Source organism: Marmota marmota, unplaced genomic scaffold, assembly GCF_001458135.2.
Source record: "Marmota marmota marmota unplaced genomic scaffold, marMar, whole genome shotgun sequence".
Classification (NCBI taxonomy): domain Eukaryota; kingdom Metazoa; phylum Chordata; class Mammalia; order Rodentia; family Sciuridae; genus Marmota; species Marmota marmota.
The window spans coordinates 2,258,011-2,275,390 of record NW_025999895.1 but is presented as its reverse complement, the minus strand read 5'-3'; the positions used below and the strand labels follow the sequence as shown (position 1 = coordinate 2,275,390).

Below are 17,380 nucleotides of genomic sequence, written 5' to 3'. Positions count from 1 at the left end.
GGGGACAGTGGGCCGGGGCCCCAGACTTCCGGCCTCTCGCTCGTCCCCGCCGCGCCCAGCCGGGAAGGCTCTGCTCCGGTGTCCAAAAGCTGCGCTTCGACCCGCGCTGCTCCCGGAGAGCAGCTGCCCCGGGCACCACCAGAAAGCAGAACTCGACCGGGTCAGCTGGAGCGCCTGACCTTTAGCTCTTCCCCATTTCCTCTCCGAATTGTCGAACCGAGAGATGAACCGGGCACTCTCCCGTGCAGGGCCAAGGGCTGTCGGTCCCCATTCCCAGGACCTCGCTTCCCACGATGGGCGTGTTGCGGACTGCGCTCTGCCTTGCTGTGCCCCGCAGCTCCTGAAAAACGCAGATGCCGCGCGCAGACGCCGCTCTGCTGGGTTGTCCTGTCGGAGTACCCTAGACTGAGTCATGGTCACCAGCTGGCACATGTGTCTAGCAGGGCCAGGTGGGGCTGGGACCCTTCAAAATCACTATTTGGTCTTCCTGGCTGCTTCCTGGCACACAGCTCCTAAATCCTTGGAAGCTGGCCCTGTTAAGTGTAGGTCCCTAGATAGCTTCAGGATGGCGGCTGGTCACCAGGAGGACCCACACTTGATTAGAGTGAAAGTCCCCACCCAGCCACGCCTCCCAGGAAGGCTGGAGATGGAGTCAGTTGCCAGTGGCCCTTCATTTATTCAGTCACACCTACATAATGGAGCCCCATAAAGATCCCCTGAACTGGGGTTCAGAGAGCCTCCGGGTTGCCCTACACATCTCTTCCATCTGCCAGTTCCCGAGTTATGTCTGTAACAAAGCAGAAAATTTAAGTGCCTTCCAACTTTCCTGAGCCGTTATGTTGAATCACCGGACCTGAGGGGGTCACAGGACACCCCACGTGTGCAACCAGTCAATCAAAAGTTCTAAAGGCAGCCTGGAACCTGCAGCGGGCATCCAGAGTGGGTCTGAGCTCTTAATTGTAGGTCAGCCCAACTCCACGTAGGTAGTGTCAGAACTGAACCTCAGCAGGTGTCTGGAGAGTCCCATGGGTGAGAGAGACTGAGTGTAAAACCTTTGCTGCACCCCAGAGAGCCAATTCACCCGGTGCCCCATGGCCCCAAGCGTTGCTGATGGTCACACGGTTCCCAGCCCCCCCTCTGTGGTCAGGGAGGTCAGGCTGTCTCGGGACCCACGTTCGCCTCTGCTGGTGCACAGCTTTCCCCAGTGTGTCTATTTGGTGGCCATGGGGCACCTACAGACCTCCCATGACCTGGGCTTGCGTTGGCTGAGGGCCCCAGTTGCTGTGCTCTGAAAATCCATGCCTGTTTCTGCCCTGGGGCCCGTTCCTGGGAGACCCAGCCCCCTCTGATGAGCCATTGTGGGTGGAGGCCCCCCTTGGTGGCCTTGCTGCCAAGACACCTCAGCCCCACCCCCTTTCTCCTTCCTTTGGGGTCAGACTTGCATCCGTGGGGCAACTTCCCGGCCTCCTTGCTCCCACTTGGTCTCAGATTAAAGGGTTTTCTAATCAAGTCACCAGCACTTGAACCTTACCTCCTCATTGGCATCCCCTTCCCAGGCGCTCCAGGGTTCGCGTGCCACAGAGCGCGTCCTCCCTGTGTGCTGCAGCGAGGCCCGGAGGGGCCCTCAGAGTGGTGGGGCGAGGGCCTTCCTCTCTCGGGGCATGGCCATCCTTAGCGCGTGGCCCGAGACTGCAACGCCCAAAATTCTCACTGTCGGTCAGCAGGAAAGGAACCCAGGGGAGGTGGCAGGGCCCCTAGGACACAGCTTGCTGGCCAAGACTTAGCAGCCTGGGCCCGGCCTTCCTGCAGGAGGGGGGTCCCTCTTGCCATCTGATGGTCACCCCTCCCTCTGGGCCTGTCCCTCTCCCACTGGTGCATTTCAGTTGTGACACTGTGGAAGACTCAGTGGGAGGTGAGCTACAGTCCCCTATTTGGGACGATTCTCTTTTCCCTTTGGTCTCCCTCCTCCCACTTCAGTCTGCATAGTCTGCAGCGCCCGCGATGGCCTCTGAGGAGCACCTCCATCCTGCCCCTGCTCCTGGCTTCCTTGCCAGGACGGGTCGGCCTTCCTGCACCTCCTGGGCCTCTGGACAGTCAGTTAATGAGGGACTGCAGGTGTCGCTGGAGGGTGGAGCACAGCCTGGCATGCTCGGCCCTGGGTTTAATCACCAGCACCACAGAGAAAAAAACCCACCTGCCGCCCTCCTGCCTCCCCGCTGAGCCCAGTCCTTCCCTCGGCAGGCCTCCAGGAGCTGCCCACGCTGCCCCAGGCGGGCAGGTGTCAGCCATGAATGCGAGGTGGCCGCCCTGCTCCCGCCCCGTGATGGGGGTCTGCGCCCTCATCTTCTTGGCCGCGGCTGCCCTGCTGGGGCATGTCTTGGTCCATGACTTCCCGGTGGAGGAAAGTCCCCGAGCTCACCGGCAGCAAGCCAACTGGCAAGGGCCGCGGTACACCCTGGAGCACCCTGGCCAGCCCAGAGCAGCGCCCACACAGTGTGACATCCCCCCCAACAGCCGCTTCGACTGTGCCCCGGACAAGGCCCTGACCCAGCAGGAGTGTGAGGACCGCGGCTGCTGCTATGTCCCAGCGAGCAGGGACCCTGAGGGCCCCCTGATGGGGCAGCCCTGGTGTTTCTTCCCACCCAGCTACCCCAGCTACAGGATGGAGAACCTGAGCCCCTCGGAGACGGGCTACACAGCCACCCTGGCCCGCACGTCCCCCACCTTCTTCCCCAGGGACATCCTGACCTTACGACTGGACGTGTTGATGGAGACGGAGAGCCGCCTCCACTTCACGGTGGGCAGGGGAGGACAGAGTGTGTGTGTGTGTGTGTGGACAGGTGACCAGGGAGTGCATTTGTGGCACTGTATGCACCCCAGTTAGAAGCCAAGGTGTAGGCAGAACAGTGAGGCCTTGTGGTGACAGGGGCTCTAGAAGGCAGGGCTCAGGGCAGAGGTGGCCCCGGGCCTCCCCCAGGAAGCGAGGCCTCAGCCATCCCATAGGAATCTGCAGGAGTGTGTCCAGGCAGTGGGAGGGACTGGGGGATGTGCCTCCCTGTCCACAAGGGCCTTGAAGACTACTGTCTCTCCTAGATCAAAGATCCTGCTAACAAGCGCTATGAGGTGCCCCTGCAGGTCCCGCGTGTCCACAGCCGGGCACTGTCCCCGCTCTACAGCGTGGAGTTCTCGGAGGAGCCCTTTGGGCTGGTGGTTCGCCGGAAGCTGGACGGCCGGGTGCTGTGAGTTGGGGGCGTGGGCCTCGGGCCCCAGCAAGTGGGTGTGGTCAGGGAGGGCCTCAGGGCTGGACCTATCAGTGAGTTGGACAGCATGGTCCTCAGCTCTGGTCTTCTGTCAGTCTTGACCCACGGCCCACCTCCCATCCGGGCCTCCTGGCCATACCTGGCACACCCAGACCCCTGCCCACTGAGGCTCAGCGGGGCACTCTTCTGGGATCCTGGTGTGGTGTCCCCATTGGCCCAGGAGGTTCCTCCTGGGGGGTCACCTGGTCTAGGACTTCACCTGCCAGGAGAAGCTTGTGGTATCTGTAGGCACTAATGTTGGCACAGTGGGGCACTCCTGGCATCTCATGAGTGAGGTGCTGACCAGCTTCCTGCAGTGCCCAGGAGACCCCCACTGAATGCCAGCAGTGCCTGAGGAGGGACCTCAGCCTGGTCTATGGTGGCACCCCCTCCAGGTGGCATGCCATTACCAGCTTTATTTTATGCATCAAATGCGTGTCACTCACTGCAGTCCAGATGCTAATGATTGATTAATTTAAACCTTACAACGCTTGGGTTATTGGCCCTCTTACTACCCCGCTGTGGCACAGAGGCAGGGGACTCCCTGGAGGCGATGGAGCTGGGGCTCTAGCGTCCCTGCCATTGGCCCTCCTCTGTGCCTGTGTCCCTGGCATGCCCTGTGCTTGCTCGTCCTGCTGTCCTCTGCCTGGTGGGCGGGTGGGCACGGCCTCTCTGGACGTGCCCTGCATCTCCTCACTGGTTGCAGGGTGCTGAGGGCTGCTGGGCCCCTCATGGCAGTCTGTCCCCAGGTCAGCCACGGCAGAGCTGGCCAGGACACGCCCACCCTCGTCAGCCCTGACTCAGGTGGGCCCCGGTTGGCCCTGTCGGCCAGGTGCAAGGGAACCTGGTCTCCCCCTGCAGGCTGAACACAACCGTGGCCCCCCTGTTCTTCGCTGACCAATTCCTCCAGCTGTCCACCTCCCTGCCCTCCCAGAACATCGTGGGCCTCGCTGAGCACCTCAGCCCCCTAATGCTCAGCACCAACTGGACCAAGATCACCCTCTGGAACCGGGATCTGGCCCCCACGGTAAAGCAGGAGCCACCGGGTGGGTCGTGGAGGTGGTGTTCGAGAGGCTGAGTGTCACCTCCTGTGTGTCCAGCCCGGTGCCAACCTCTACGGGTCACACCCTTTCTACCTGACGCTGGAGGACAGTGGCTTGGCTCACGGGGTGTTCTTGCTGAACAGCAATGCCATGGGTGAGTCCCCTCTGCTTCCTCCACAGGCAGCCCGAGGCCCCGGCCTTCCCTGGAGGCCGCAGGGCCGCGAGATGCCCAGCATGAGAAATGAGGCCGGCAGGCCCTGCCCAGCTCTGCACTCAGTGCCCCTGAAGGGTCCTGGGAAAATCCTGGGGCCTGGCCACTAGCTGCTCCTGTCCTCGACCCCCACCTGCCGGGTCGCTGCAGGCACCTGTGGGAAGAGGCGCACTCGGCTGCACTCTGGCCTATCTGTGGGTGCTGGCCTCTGGGTCAGGCATTTGTCCCTGAGCCCGGGCCATTTCCCCCCAGATGTGGTCCTGCAGCCCAGCCCGGCCCTCAGCTGGAGGTCCACAGGAGGGATCCTGGACGTGTACGTCTTCGTGGGCCCGGAGCCCAAGAGCGTGGTACAGCAGTACCTGGATGTCGTGGGTAGGCCTGTGCCCATCCTCAGCCCGCCCCTGCCTGTCCTGCCCACCCGCTCACCACAAGTGTCGCCTGCAGGGTACCCCTTCATGCCTCCGTACTGGGGCCTGGGCTTCCACCTCTGCCGCTGGGGCTACTCGTCCACCGCCATTGTCCGCCAGGTAGTGGAGAACATGACCAGGGCCCACTTCCCCCTGGTGAGTAGAGGGTCGCCCAGGGTCGGGGGCAGCCAGGGTCAGGCACAGCTCCTGGACCCCAGTGTGGCTCCTGTGCCGTGGCCACAGGACGTGCAGTGGAATGACCTGGACTACATGGATGCACAGAGGGACTTCACCTTCAACAGAGACAGCTTCGCAGACTTCCCGGCCACTGTGCGTCAGCTCCACCAGAGTGGCCGGCGGTACGTGATGATCGTGGTGAGTGTCCTTCCCGCAAAGCAGCCCCTGGCTCCTCCTCTTGGTGGCCTGTTTCTCGTGCCCGCCATGGTCAACTAGGACATTTTCTGAGTCTTTTTGGTATTGAGGGAACATTAAGAAGGCCAAAGCTTAGTCCCTGATGTCCAGTTTAAGGGTCCCTGGAAATACCTGTCTCATTCAGGATTCTTCGGGTGTGGGTTACTTCAGCCACCTTAAAGCCACAGGCAGGGGTACAGTAAGCTCATGTAAGGGGATGGCTTGTGGAGCTGGACACAGGACAGCTGTCTCCTGGCCCAGCCCCTTCCCCAGGCCACTCTGTCTATGTGGGGTGGAGGGCATGGCTGATGGCCCAGCCCAGGGCACAGGTGTGCAGTTCAGGAGGTGGTCTGATCAGGTCTCATGCCCAGCCCTCACCAAAGATGTGGGAAGTGGGAGCCACGGAGCTCAGTCACCCCCACGGAGACCCCTTCTGGAGGACATTCAGTGGCCGAGGGGCTTAGAGCGGAGTGGACCTGACCCCTCCATCACTGCCACCCTTCGAAGGGCGGCAAGCATTAGCCGACACCTCACAGAGAGTGGTTTTTGTATGATTTTTTTCGTTGTAGATAGACAGGATACCTTTATTTTATTAATTTATTCGTATGTGGTGCTAAGAATCAAAACCCAGGGCCTCACAGATGCAGGCGAGTGCTCCCCCACTGAGCCACAACCCAGCCCTTTCCTTTTGTGTTTTTTTTAATCACTATGAAAGAAGTAAATGGGTGTGGTGCAGTGGCTCCAGAGGCTGAGACTGGAGGATCACAAGTTCAAGGCCAGCCTCAGCAAGTTAGCAAGACCCTCTCAGAATTTAAATAAAGGGGCGAGCACCTGAGTGGCAGAGTGCTCACCTGTCTAGCAACACATGCGAGGCCCTGGGCTTGACCCTCAGCACTGCAAAAAAAAAAAAAAGTAGCTGGTCCCTTCAGGGATGCCGGGGGGAAGAGCCCTCCCAGACACGGCCCTGCAGCCAGCTGGCCCGTCCTTGTCCACGGGCAGCACGTGGACACACTTGGGGTGTGCCGCACATGTGTCTGGCTTTATCCTGCCTCGTTCACTCACAGTTTTCCCAGAGATTGGTTTTGGATTGGTGGAGGTTTGGGGCCCTGTCCTTCCACCCTGACCTGTTTCCCGCACCCCAGGACCCTGCCATCAGCAGCTCGGGCCCTGCTGGGAGTTACAGACCCTTTGACGAGGGTCTGCGGAGGGGGGTGTTCATCACCAATGAGACTGGACAGCCGCTGATTGGAAAGGTAGGGGGTCTGGGTTCTCGGGCCAGTGAGACTGGGGCAGCTGTTGGGAAAGACTGGGATTCCAGAGACGTCTGTCACGGGGACAGAGTGGGAGGGGTGGGTCACAGCTGGGGCGGCCGTGGCACTTGAAAGACACCCCTGAAGTTCTTCCGTCAGGAGTTCTTGGGCTCCATGGGAAGTTGGCCGCCCAGGCACAGCCCTGCAGACCCTCTGGGAGGCTGTGGGGTTCTTCTTGTCCTCCTGAGGGGACAAGAGGAAGGGGCCCCCTGAGGAAGGGGCTAGGCAGGACTCCCCAGGACACAGAGTGAGCCTGGACTCGGGCTTGGGGACCTTCGTCCTAGAGTGAGGGCTTAGAATGCTGTCAGAAGGACACTGTTCGTGGTACATTCATATCCTGCCTGGATGTGTACGGGTGGTCCCAGGGCTGAGGCCCCTCCAGCCCTCTCAGACCCGCCCATTGACCTCCTGGGCTAAGGTCTCAGGTTCCAGAATTGGACACTGACCAAGAGCGAGGCTGAGATGCAGCAGGGCCTTGGCGCAGACTGGCTGGGGTGGGGCCTCTCCCTCTGCCCTCTCTTCCAGGTGTGGCCCGGATCCAGTGCCTTCCCCGACTTCACCAACCCCGAGACCCTTGACTGGTGGCAGGACATGGTGGCTGAGTTCCATGCCCAGGTGCCCTTTGATGGCATGTGGATTGTAAGTGTGGCCCCCGCCCCTGGTATCCCTGGCCTCTGGGGCCCAGCCCCGCCCTCTGCCCACTGGCCCTCTCTGACAGGACATGAATGAGCCGTCCAACTTTGTGAGGGGCTCTGAGCATGGCTGCCCCAGCAACGACCTGGAAAACCCCCCCTACGTGCCTGGTGAGCCCCACTGCCCCCGGGCTGCCACCTGGGGGTTGATGGCTCCAATCAGGGGCTTCCCTTCCCTAGTTTTGGAGTCTCAAAGCTGAGAAGCCATGGGCAGCAGCCAGCCGGGAGAGGGGAGGCAGGCGCCCAGCAGTGAGGTCCAGGTGGTGACACGTCCAAGGGTGCAGATGGTCACGTGCAGCCAGGACTTCAGAGGAGGGACAGGGGACACTGGCCAGGGGTCACGAGAAGGTGCACATGAAGCTGGGGATCTGCAGAGCCTTTGGGAATAATGGGGGTGGTACAGGAGAAGGGCACGGACCAGGTGACATCAAGACTATCTCAGTGAAGTCATCAGAAGACGGGCAGGGATCATGCCAGATGTCAGCGACCACTGCCTTTGGTCGTGGGGTTGTGGAGGACTTTTCCTGGTTGATGATAGGGTTTGGTGCTTTTCCAAGTGTCTGAGTTGGACAGACGGTGTCACTACTTTGGGCCACAGCCATGACCAGGGAAGGGTCCCAGGCCTGTTGGGGGCATGAGGGCAGCTTCAGGAAGTACCTCTGGGGCTGAGCCTGGGGAGGCAGAAACCAGGGTGCCGGGCGGGGCACTGTGGACCCCCACCCTGGGAGGAAGACCATGGAAACCAGCCCCACTCTCTGCAGGGGTGGTAGGTGGGACCCTGCAGGCAGCCACCATCTGTGCCTCCAGCCACCAGTTCCTCTCCACACACTACGACCTTCATAACCTGTACGGCCTGACCGAAGCCATCGCCTCCAATAGGTGAGGGCTTCCTGCACGGCCCTCCCTGCCCTGTCCTGCCCAGCCTGTCCCTGCTCACGCTGACAGCAGACCAAGGGTGCAGGGAGGAAAGGACACTTGGACCCCCTGGGGCCAGCAGGGCCTGAGCACTCTGCCTGCTGCTACCCCACCCCCGCCTGGCGCCAGAAGCCTGGTGTGTCCTGCCATTGCCCAAAGGGGTGGCTGCACCAGCAGGGACCCCATGAGTCCTAGGCAGAGTCAGCTGGGCCAGCCCACTGCTGACGAGCCCAGCAGAAGTTGGCAGTCACCTCTGTCCCTGCTCTGCAGCCTCCTCTGTCTCCTGGTGGTCAGTTCCTTTTCCCCATGCTGCCCACCTGCTGCTGTGACCTGCTACTCCACTCTGGCAGGTGGCAAGGGGTTTTCAGATGTCCCCTGCTCCACTCAGGGCCCTGGTGAAGACTCGGGGGACACGACCATTTGTGATCTCCCGCTCAACCTTCGCTGGCCACGGCCGATACGCAGGGCACTGGACAGGGGATGTGTGGAGCAGCTGGGAGCAGCTGTCCTACTCCGTGCCAGGTGAGAGCACCCGTCAGGAGGAGTGATCAGAGGTCAGTGGGGGCCCCTCTCGGGGAGCTTTGTCCCAGCACTGGATGTTGGACTCAGCACAGTCCAGATGGAGCTACAGTGGCTTGGGGGCCCACCACTGGGTCACAGGGCACGAGGCCTGCTGGCCCCTGCACACCTGTGCTCGCCCACGAGCTGTGCAGGATGACCCCTTGTGTCACCTCGCTTGTGGGGGGTCCTTGTCTCTAGTTTACCCTGACTACTGCCCCAAAGCCATCCAATTCTCACCTCTCACAGTTCCCCTCATGGTGACGCGTCCTAACTGCAGGAAACTGGATCCCTCCTCACAGGGTGCCACCTGCCCCGCCCAGCTCGGTGCCCAGCTCTGCCCAGCAAGAAGGAATTTAATCTTGTCCCGGGAGCTTTGATGCCGTTGAGGCGTATTAGACGCAGAACTGGCTCGGGAGCCCCAGAGAACGGGTTTGGGAGTGAGAGGAGGGCCGGGTCACCACATGGGCAACTGAGAGTGTGTCACCAAAGCCCTGTGGCCTCTGAGATGTTCTGACCAGTAGAGTCTCACCTCTGTGTGTGACACTTGTGCAGACCCACAGGGCACGGGGGTCTGGCCTGGCCAAGCTCTCGGGAGAAGTGAGCCCCTGTGGTAGGGGGCTTCTGCCTCTGCGCAGTCACCCGGGTTCCACCCGGGGTAGGTGTGAGAGCTGGGGCCACCATGGAGCGGCCTGCAGGGTCCAGCACACAGGCCTTTTTCGCCCCCTCTGGGTCTTGATTTTGATTCTCATGAACTGCGTGCTACTGAACAAAGTCCTGCAGTTCTCAGGATCCGTTGCAGCCCAGAGAAGTCCCCTGTGGTCCCAGCTGGGCCCCGTCCTGCTGTCTCAGCTCCTGACCCTGGGTCCTGGTTCCCAGGGCCTTGGGGAGAGTGGGCCTAGGGAAGTGGCACTAGGCGGGACAGGAGGACCTGCGCCAGTCTACCTCTGAGCAGAGGGATTAGGCTGCCCGCGGTGCTGTCTGTCCGTGTCAGGACTGCCCCAAGCCAGGACCACAGCTGGGGTTTGACGCGGCTGGGCTGTGCCCTCTGCCAGGCTGGAGGCGAGTCTGAGCCGAGGTGCTGGCCACATGGCCAGGGAGCACCAGGGTCCCCGGGGCAGACCCGCACGCCCCCACAGCCCTGGGGTCCTCCCATCACGGGCTCCGTCCATCTCAGGGCTGCCTCCCCGGTGCTTGCCCCCACGCACACCTCCCTTATGAGGTCGCTGGTGTAAGTCACTGGGTCGGGGCCTACCCGAGGACCTCGGCAGCCTGACTTCCAAATGAGGTCACGCTCTCCGTCCAGGAGGATGGGACTCAAATGTATCTTTCTGGGGACACAGTTCTGCCCGTACAGGGGTCTGATTAGCTCTGCTTACCCGGGTCCCAGGAAGCAGTCCACAGGGCAGACACGAGGCTGCTGGCCCCAGGTGGAAGCAGGGGCCAGACCCTTATTCGGGGAGGGATGTGGCAGGATCCGCCTGCCCGGCATCGTGGCCTGCCTGCCCTGCCCCAGCCACCTGAGGTCATCTGCCTCTGCCTTCCCAGAAGTCCTGCAGTTCAACCTGCTGGGGGTGCCCCTGGTCGGGGCAGACATCTGTGGCTTCCTGGGCGACACCTCAGAGGAGCTGTGTGTGCGCTGGACCCAGCTCGGGGCCTTCTACCCCTTCATGCGGAACCACAATGACCTGCACAGCCTGGTGAGGGCAGGGTCCTGCCTCTGCTGTGTCCCCCATGCGGGTGGCCAGGGAGCACTGGGGTCCCCAGGGCAGACCCGCTGTGGGACCCCTGGACCCCTTTGCTCTCTGCACCCCACACAGCCGCAGGAGCCCTACAGGTTCAGCGAGATGGCCCAGCAGGCCATGAGGAAGGCGCTCGCCCTGCGGTACACGCTGCTGCCCCACCTCTACACGCTGTTCCACGCTGCCCACGTCAGGGGCGAGACCGTGGCCCGGCCCCTCTTCCTGGAGTGAGTCCTGGGCTGGGGAGCGACGGCCCATATGTGCCCCTGGGTGAGAGCTGACCAGGAGCCTGCAGACACCAGGGCAGCCCCATCCCACTACACGCTGGGTTCCCAGGACCCTAAGTGAGTGGGATCCAGGTGCCCCCAGCGTCCCCTAAGGTCACAGTTCAGTGCCAGGGCATTCAGGATGTGGAAAACCCAGGATGAAGAATACTAGTACCAGCCAGGCCAGCCAGATGGCACAGCAAGGACCAAGATGGGCATCATTGGTCCATCTGGGTCGGGCTTGGAGAGGACAGCTAGAGACCCAGCTGTCCCCGGCAGGACTCAGTGCAGACAAGGAGTTACCTTATAAAACAGCACCCTCCATCAGGAGCCAAGGAAGGGAGTCGTTGGTCACTCTTTGCAGATGTCGGGTGTCTCCCTCCACCTGCACCAGCCCAGGTGGACCCACAGTGGACTGTCAGGGGTGACGCTGTGGGAAAGTTTACGGAACACCGTGATGGCAACCAGGGCCCTGGCAAGGGAGCACTTCCCAAGCATCAGCACAAAGAAAGGGGAGGAGGTCGAATTCAGAGAGAAAGGAAAACTTTGCTGAATGGGAACAGGAAAAGTCTCTGAATATAAGCAAAAACTTAAAAACTGCTCTATACATCAATTGTAATGGCAAATAGAGGAGAGACACTGTCAATAACATGACAGTCCCTGTTCCTGATGCATTAAGAATGCATAATCTGCTGAGCGAGGTGGTGCACAACTATAATCCCAGCGACTCAGGAGGCTGAGACAGGAGGATCACCAGCCTCAGCAAAAGCAAGGCACTAAGCAACTCAGTGAGACCCTGTCTCTAAGTAAGACACAAAATAGGGTCATGGATGTGGCTCAGTGGTCCAGTGCCCTGAGTTCAATCCCCGTTGGCCCTCCTGCAAAAAAAAAAAAATAATAATAATAATAATGCATTTTCTACTGGCAAGACTAGTATTAACCAGATAGAGGGCTTGGGCGGGGCTCAGTGGCAGAGCACTTGCCTAGCCTGTGCCAGGCCTTGGGTTCATCCCCAGCACCAGGCCAGGCACAGTGTACACACCTGTGATCCCAGTGACCTGGGAGGCTGAGGCAGGAGGATTACAAGGTTGAGGCCAGCATCACCAACTAAGCAAGACCCTGTCTCAAAACTGTTGCTCGGTGGTTAAGGACCCCTGGATTCAATCCCCAGTACCAAAAAGAAAGAAGGAAGGAACCAAACAGGAGCTGGGTTAACAGCAGGGACGCGCATGGCAGTGGCTCTCTCTGCAGGGATGTGACTTAAATTATTTCCTGTACTATATTTTGTTAGATTTTTTGGTGGTTTCCCTGAGGACTGTAGTTGACGTCTTGGAGATTATGCCACATATAATCCAAGGGTGTAAAATGTGGTTGCACCCTGCCCTGCTGTGCCTGTCACACCGAGCCTGCCTCCCCACATCGTGCACCCGCCGACAGCCTGGTGCAGACATCAGGAAGCATGGTGCAGTTGTCTTCTAAGGCAGTCGGGAAACAGCGTGGCAGTACCACTGGCTTCTGTGCCTCTGCGGTGGCCTGTGCCACGCCCTGTGTTTCTGTTTCTTCACGTGTGCTTGTTACTGACGTCCTCCAATGGATCAGAGGACCCCTGTCTTGCACGGCAGGTTGCCACTGGTGAAGGCGGGCCATTGTTGGTCTGGAAGGGCGGTCTTGCTCAGTCAGAGCCCTCAAGGGCCCTTGTTTTCCCCCAGAGCTCCGAGCAGGTCACGCGGCCTTCGGGCCAAACTGCCTCTCTTGAGCTTCTCTCAGGTTCCCGTCTTTGGCTTCCACAGGCCGGTCATGGTGCATCAGGTGTAGGTGTCTTTGCATTTATCCCGCGTGGAGTTGTTGAGCTTCTTGGATGTGTAATGTCTCTCCTTGGGGCTGGGGTGAGCTCAGCGGTAGCACACTAGCCAGGCATGAGGTGAGGTCCTGGTTTCATCCCCAACACTGCAGAATTCTTTTCATCGACTTGGGTAAGCTTTCGTCTATTCCCTGAGGCGCGTTTCCTGCCCTCTCTCCTGCTCCTGGGACTCCCTACGCCTGGACGCACGCTACTGTCTGCCGCTGGACGCACGCTACTGTTCGCGTTCGTCCGTCTTCTCCCTGTTCCCCACAGGCAGTCTCCACAGACCTAGCTCCAAGCTCACTTCCCTCTCCTTGGCTTGCTCCAGTCCCTTGTGGCCCCCCCAGAGTGCTCCATTCCTAACCTCTCTGTCTTCGTGGACGCCCTGTAGGGCGAGTGTCGCCCTTACACTCCCTGTTCTCAGAGCTGTTCAAGATTGCTGACTTGGGTTTGTAAGTCCAAAGCTGGGCTTCCCTGGGCCACCCTCCCTGTTTCCTGGCACGTCTGGTACACTTTCCTTTCTCACTGGACATTTTCAACACTCAGCTCTGGAATCAGATTCCGTGTCCCTCCCCCAGGCTGAGTTGCTCTTGGCCACTGTCACTGTGCTGCGTCATGCTTCCCCTGAGTTGATCTGTGATCTGTGGTCTCTGTGGTGTGTGGCCATGGAAGTCCGCTCAGCTACCCTGATAGGGACAGCGGGTCTCCTCGCCTCTGCCACGTGACCCTGTGTCGGGCACACCTTCCACACTGGCCAGGCCGAGTTCCTGCTCCTACCAGGGCTGGCTAGTGTGCGGTCACTGCCCAGGCCACTGCGAGCTTCTGGCTCTTTTCCAGAGTCCCGAGAATGCTGACGGGCCACGTTTGCTGTGTTCTCGTTGGTTGTGCGGAGCAGGAGGTCGAGGGACGCCCTCACTCCTCCACCGCCATCCATGGCACCCCAGGAGCTGTGTTCTGAAACAGACACTGGCTTGAGAAACTCATGCCCCCAAGAAAAGAGCCAGGGTGGCAAGGACGTGGTGGGGCAGTCATCTTCAAACGCGTTTCCCGCGGGGGCGATCAGTGGACACGTTTGTGTGACTGGTGATGTTTGCCATTCTACATGATGCCTTGGCTTTACAAAGAGAAACCTGTACTGAAGAGGTCATCTGACCTGGGTGTCTCCCTCCATGTGCTGTGCCTGCCCAGCCCTGGACCCCCTGTCAGGAGTAGGAGAAGGGCACGGACCAGGTGACATCAAGACTATCTCAGTGAAGTCATCAGAAGACGGGCAGGGATCATGCCAGATGTCAGCGACCACTGCCTTTGGTCGTGGGGTTGTGGAGGACTTTTCTTGGTTGATGATAAGGTTTGGTACTTTTCCAAGTGTCTGAGTTGGACAGACGGTGTCACTACTTTGATAATCAGAAAACAAGTGAGCAAAGTCAAGTCAGGGGCCCTCGCGATGCCTCAGGGAGCCGACTCCTGCACTGGGCCCTGGCCCCCTGAATGTGGGTGGGCATGGGTTATTTTCACCCGTGGCTGGAATCAGCCCTGCCCCAGGGATCCCGAGTGCTTTGGCTCCATGGGCTCCCCCAGAGATGGGAATTCTGGCTCCACCTTCTGAGCCTCCCATGGGTGAACACCTGTCCATAGAAGGGTCTGTCTCTGCCCACTCCTGTACCAGGCCCACATGCCCGTCCCTCTTTGAAGGTTCCCTGAGGACCGGCACACCTGGGGCGTGGACCGCCAGCTCCTGTGGGGAGAGGCTCTTCTGGTCACGCCTGTGCTCGAGCCTGGGAAGGACCAAGTGACGGGCTACTTCCCCTTGGGCACCTGGTATGACCTGCAGCTGGTGAGTCCCGGCGACCCTGAAACCCGCCTGTCCCTGTGATGGGTGCTGGAAAGAGGCACCTGCTCCTGGAGTCCTGGCTACTGTTGGGCCCTCACCTGGGTGCTCCACACTCGAGCCCCCCAGCTCCTCACAGTCACCCCATCTCCAGGGAGGAAACAGGCCTATGTGGATGACCTGCTGGGGTCCCTCAGCCACCACAAAGCCCCTGCTGAACTGGGGTCCCCTGACCTGTCCCTCAACCCAGACCCTGGGTCCAGGCCTTTCAGGCTCTGTCCCACCAGGCATCTGGATCCCTACAGAGAGCCCCAAGTCTGCCCAAGGTCATAGCCAGCTGTCTGTACTAGGCCCCGACATGTCACCCTTGGGAGACAGGAACAACAGCTCCCGGTGGCAGCCTGGGGACCTTGGCATCCTGGGACACTTCTGACACAACACCTCCCTCCAGGTGCCAATAGAGACCCTGGGCAGCCTCCCCCCTCTACCTGCAGCACCTCCCTGCCCTGCCATCCACAGTGAGGGGCAGTGGGTGACACTGCCAGCTCCACTGGACACCATCAACGTCCACCTGCGGGCTGGGTACATCGTGCCCATGCAGGTACTGGCCAGGCAGCTGAGAGGAGGCATGAACACCATGCTGTGGGGGTGGGGCCGTCAGGAGGGCCTGTCACCCCAGGTGGATGGTGACTAGGGAACTGGTGAGGGGCACAGCATGGCGTGGCCTGCTGTCCCTCAGGCACTCTGTCAGGTCTCAGTCCCTGGTGGCACTTGAGGGGGGACAGACTTGGGTTCATCTGCCTGGCCTTGGACAGGGTGGTCACCATGGGTGTCCAGCCCAGTCTGTCCCTTGTTCCCACTTCCTCATAGCCAAGACTCAGTGTCCCCCTGTGGTGGAGGCCACCAGACTGGGGCTGTGACGTGTGTCCACCCCCTCCCAGGGTCCTGCCCTCACGACAACAGAGTCCCGCAAGCAGCCCATGGCCCTGGCTGTGGCCCTGACTGCAGGTGGCGAGGCCCATGGGGAGCTGTTCTGGGATGACGGGGAGAGCCTGGATACACTGGAGCGCGGGGCCTACACTCAGGTCACCTTCCTGGCCAGGAACGTGAGTCCTGGGCAGTGGGCAGGGTTGTCGAGGGGGGCTTGCCCTGGTCAGGGGGAGGTGCCATGGAGTCTCTGCTCTGGCGGTTCCCCCTTCTGTCTGCTGATACCTCTGCACTGTCCCCATCGGCACTGGTCAGAACACCGTTGTGAATGAATTGGTGCACGTGGCCAGGGAGGGGGCCAGCCTGCAGCTGAGGACAGTGACCATCCTGGGGGTGGACCCAGCCCCCCAGCAGGTCCTCTCCAATGGGGTCCCTGTCTCCAACTTCACCTACAGCCCCGACACCAAGGCAAGAGGGCGAGTTGGGAGTGGGGCTCTTGTCTTGGGTGGGATGGGAGCAGGGCCATGAGGATCCCAGTGACCCAGTGCCACCCAGCTTGCATCATGGAGGTGCTGTTGGGAGGGAGCAGAGGGTGCCAGAGCTCAGGTGAAGAGGAGCAGGCCTCTGCTGCTCCCGTCTGCTCCTGGAGGGCAGTGGGATCACAGAACCTGTTTCCAAGGGAATGAGGTGCTGATGCCTTGGTGGGGAGGGGCGGCCGCGTCCCTCGTGCCCTTGGGCACCCAGGCCCCTCTGCTGGGAGCTGTGTGGCACTCACATTTCCTCCTCTTCTCCTCCAGACCCTGGCCGTCCCTGTGTGGCTGGCCATGGCGGAGCAGTTCCGTATCAGTTGGTCTTAACAGTGGCCTGGCTTCTCCACGGAGGTGGTTGCCCTGCAAGGCCCTGCTGTGGCCCCCATCGGCCGCGTGGGCAGTGCAGAACCCCCGGCGGCACTCAGGGTCTGCACTACCTCCCCGCACATCTGGGTTTTTTCCCGGATCCTGTGGTTGCAGTGCCCTTGAGGGCCACTGTGTCAGGAACACCGTGACACTTGTCACCATGTGCAGCTGCATCCACCGCCCCCAGCTGACTGTCCGTGATGTCAGGGTCAGGAAGGATGCTCTGGATGGGACGTGTGCCTGCACCAAGGTCGGCCACCCTGCTGTGACTTGAGAAGGGACGAGCCCGGGTGCTGCAGAGCCCAGGACTTGGGACGCTTGCTCTGAAGTGCAATTACCTTTAATAAAAGGGGTATTTGGAGCCAGCTCCTGTGTCCTTCTGAGGCCCAGGGTGAGAGGAGTGTCCAGGAGCCATGAAGGGAGGCAGCTACACTCAGAGGTCCCTGGTGCCACCCCACTTCTCAGGGCAGCACCCTTCCTGTTCCCCCATCACCTGTACAACCCCTCACCTCATTTTTCCATTACCACCCTTGGGTCCCTATGTTGCCTCATGTCCCCATGTCACCTCATCTCCCAGTATTCCCCAGCTCTGAGGCAATGGAGAATGTCTAGGCCTGGGGAAATAGGTGGGGCGTCCCTTCTGCCCCAGGGCTGTGGACAAGAGGACCTCAGAAGGGGCTTCCCAGCAGTGAGGCCCAAGACCATAGCCAGCGGCCAGAGATCTGTCCCCAGGTGACAGAGGAAACATTTGGGCCCAGGGTTTCCTTGGCAAGTCCTAAGAAAAGGAAGCCCATTTTACTGAGGCCACCCAGGCCAGCACAAGTCACCATCACCGGCTAGCAGACCCCTCAGAACATCTTGTCATGTTACCTGCTGGCCCCGTGCTTACCTCTGTGGCCTCGGGGAATCTGGGGTCAGAAGTGCAGCAAGCCGTGGAGCCTGTCTGACCGGCAGCCCTGCTGCACCGCCCTGGGGACATGTCCACAGGAGCAGAGAAGGCCTGTGTCCTGCAGGGCCTAAGCCCAGCTGCCA

At 60.6% G+C, this 17,380-nt stretch overlaps 1 protein-coding gene across 1 annotated transcript; it reads left to right on the top strand.

The window, feature by feature from the left end:
* The first annotated feature begins 2,217 nt into the window (after window positions 1-2,217).
* Gaa (alpha glucosidase) lies at window positions 2,218-16,713 on the top strand. Its single transcript, XM_015504092.2, has 19 exons — window positions 2,218-2,797; window positions 3,094-3,239; window positions 4,161-4,326; window positions 4,400-4,496; window positions 4,806-4,925; window positions 4,998-5,116; window positions 5,204-5,335; window positions 6,514-6,624; window positions 7,207-7,320; window positions 7,400-7,484; window positions 8,135-8,252; window positions 8,677-8,810; window positions 10,395-10,546; window positions 10,667-10,815; window positions 14,390-14,531; window positions 14,977-15,126; window positions 15,467-15,631; window positions 15,768-15,920; window positions 16,250-16,713. Exons 1-19 carry the CDS (start codon window positions 2,288-2,290, stop codon window positions 16,307-16,309), a joined length of 2,823 nt encoding a protein of 940 aa, XP_015359578.1. The 5' UTR covers window positions 2,218-2,287; the 3' UTR covers window positions 16,310-16,713.
* The last annotated feature ends 667 nt before the right edge of the window (window positions 16,714-17,380 follow it).

Coding starts and splice junctions, on each gene's coding strand:
- Gaa (XM_015504092.2), top strand. CDS start 2,288: ATGAATGCGAGGTGGCCGCCCTGCTCCCGCCCCGTGATGGGGGTCTGC. Junction 15,127..15,466: donor GGTACATCGTGCCCATGCAG/GTACTGGCCAGG, acceptor ACCCCCTCCCAG/GGTCCTGCCCTCACGACAAC. Junction 15,632..15,767: donor TCACCTTCCTGGCCAGGAAC/GTGAGTCCTGGG, acceptor GGCACTGGTCAG/AACACCGTTGTGAATGAATT.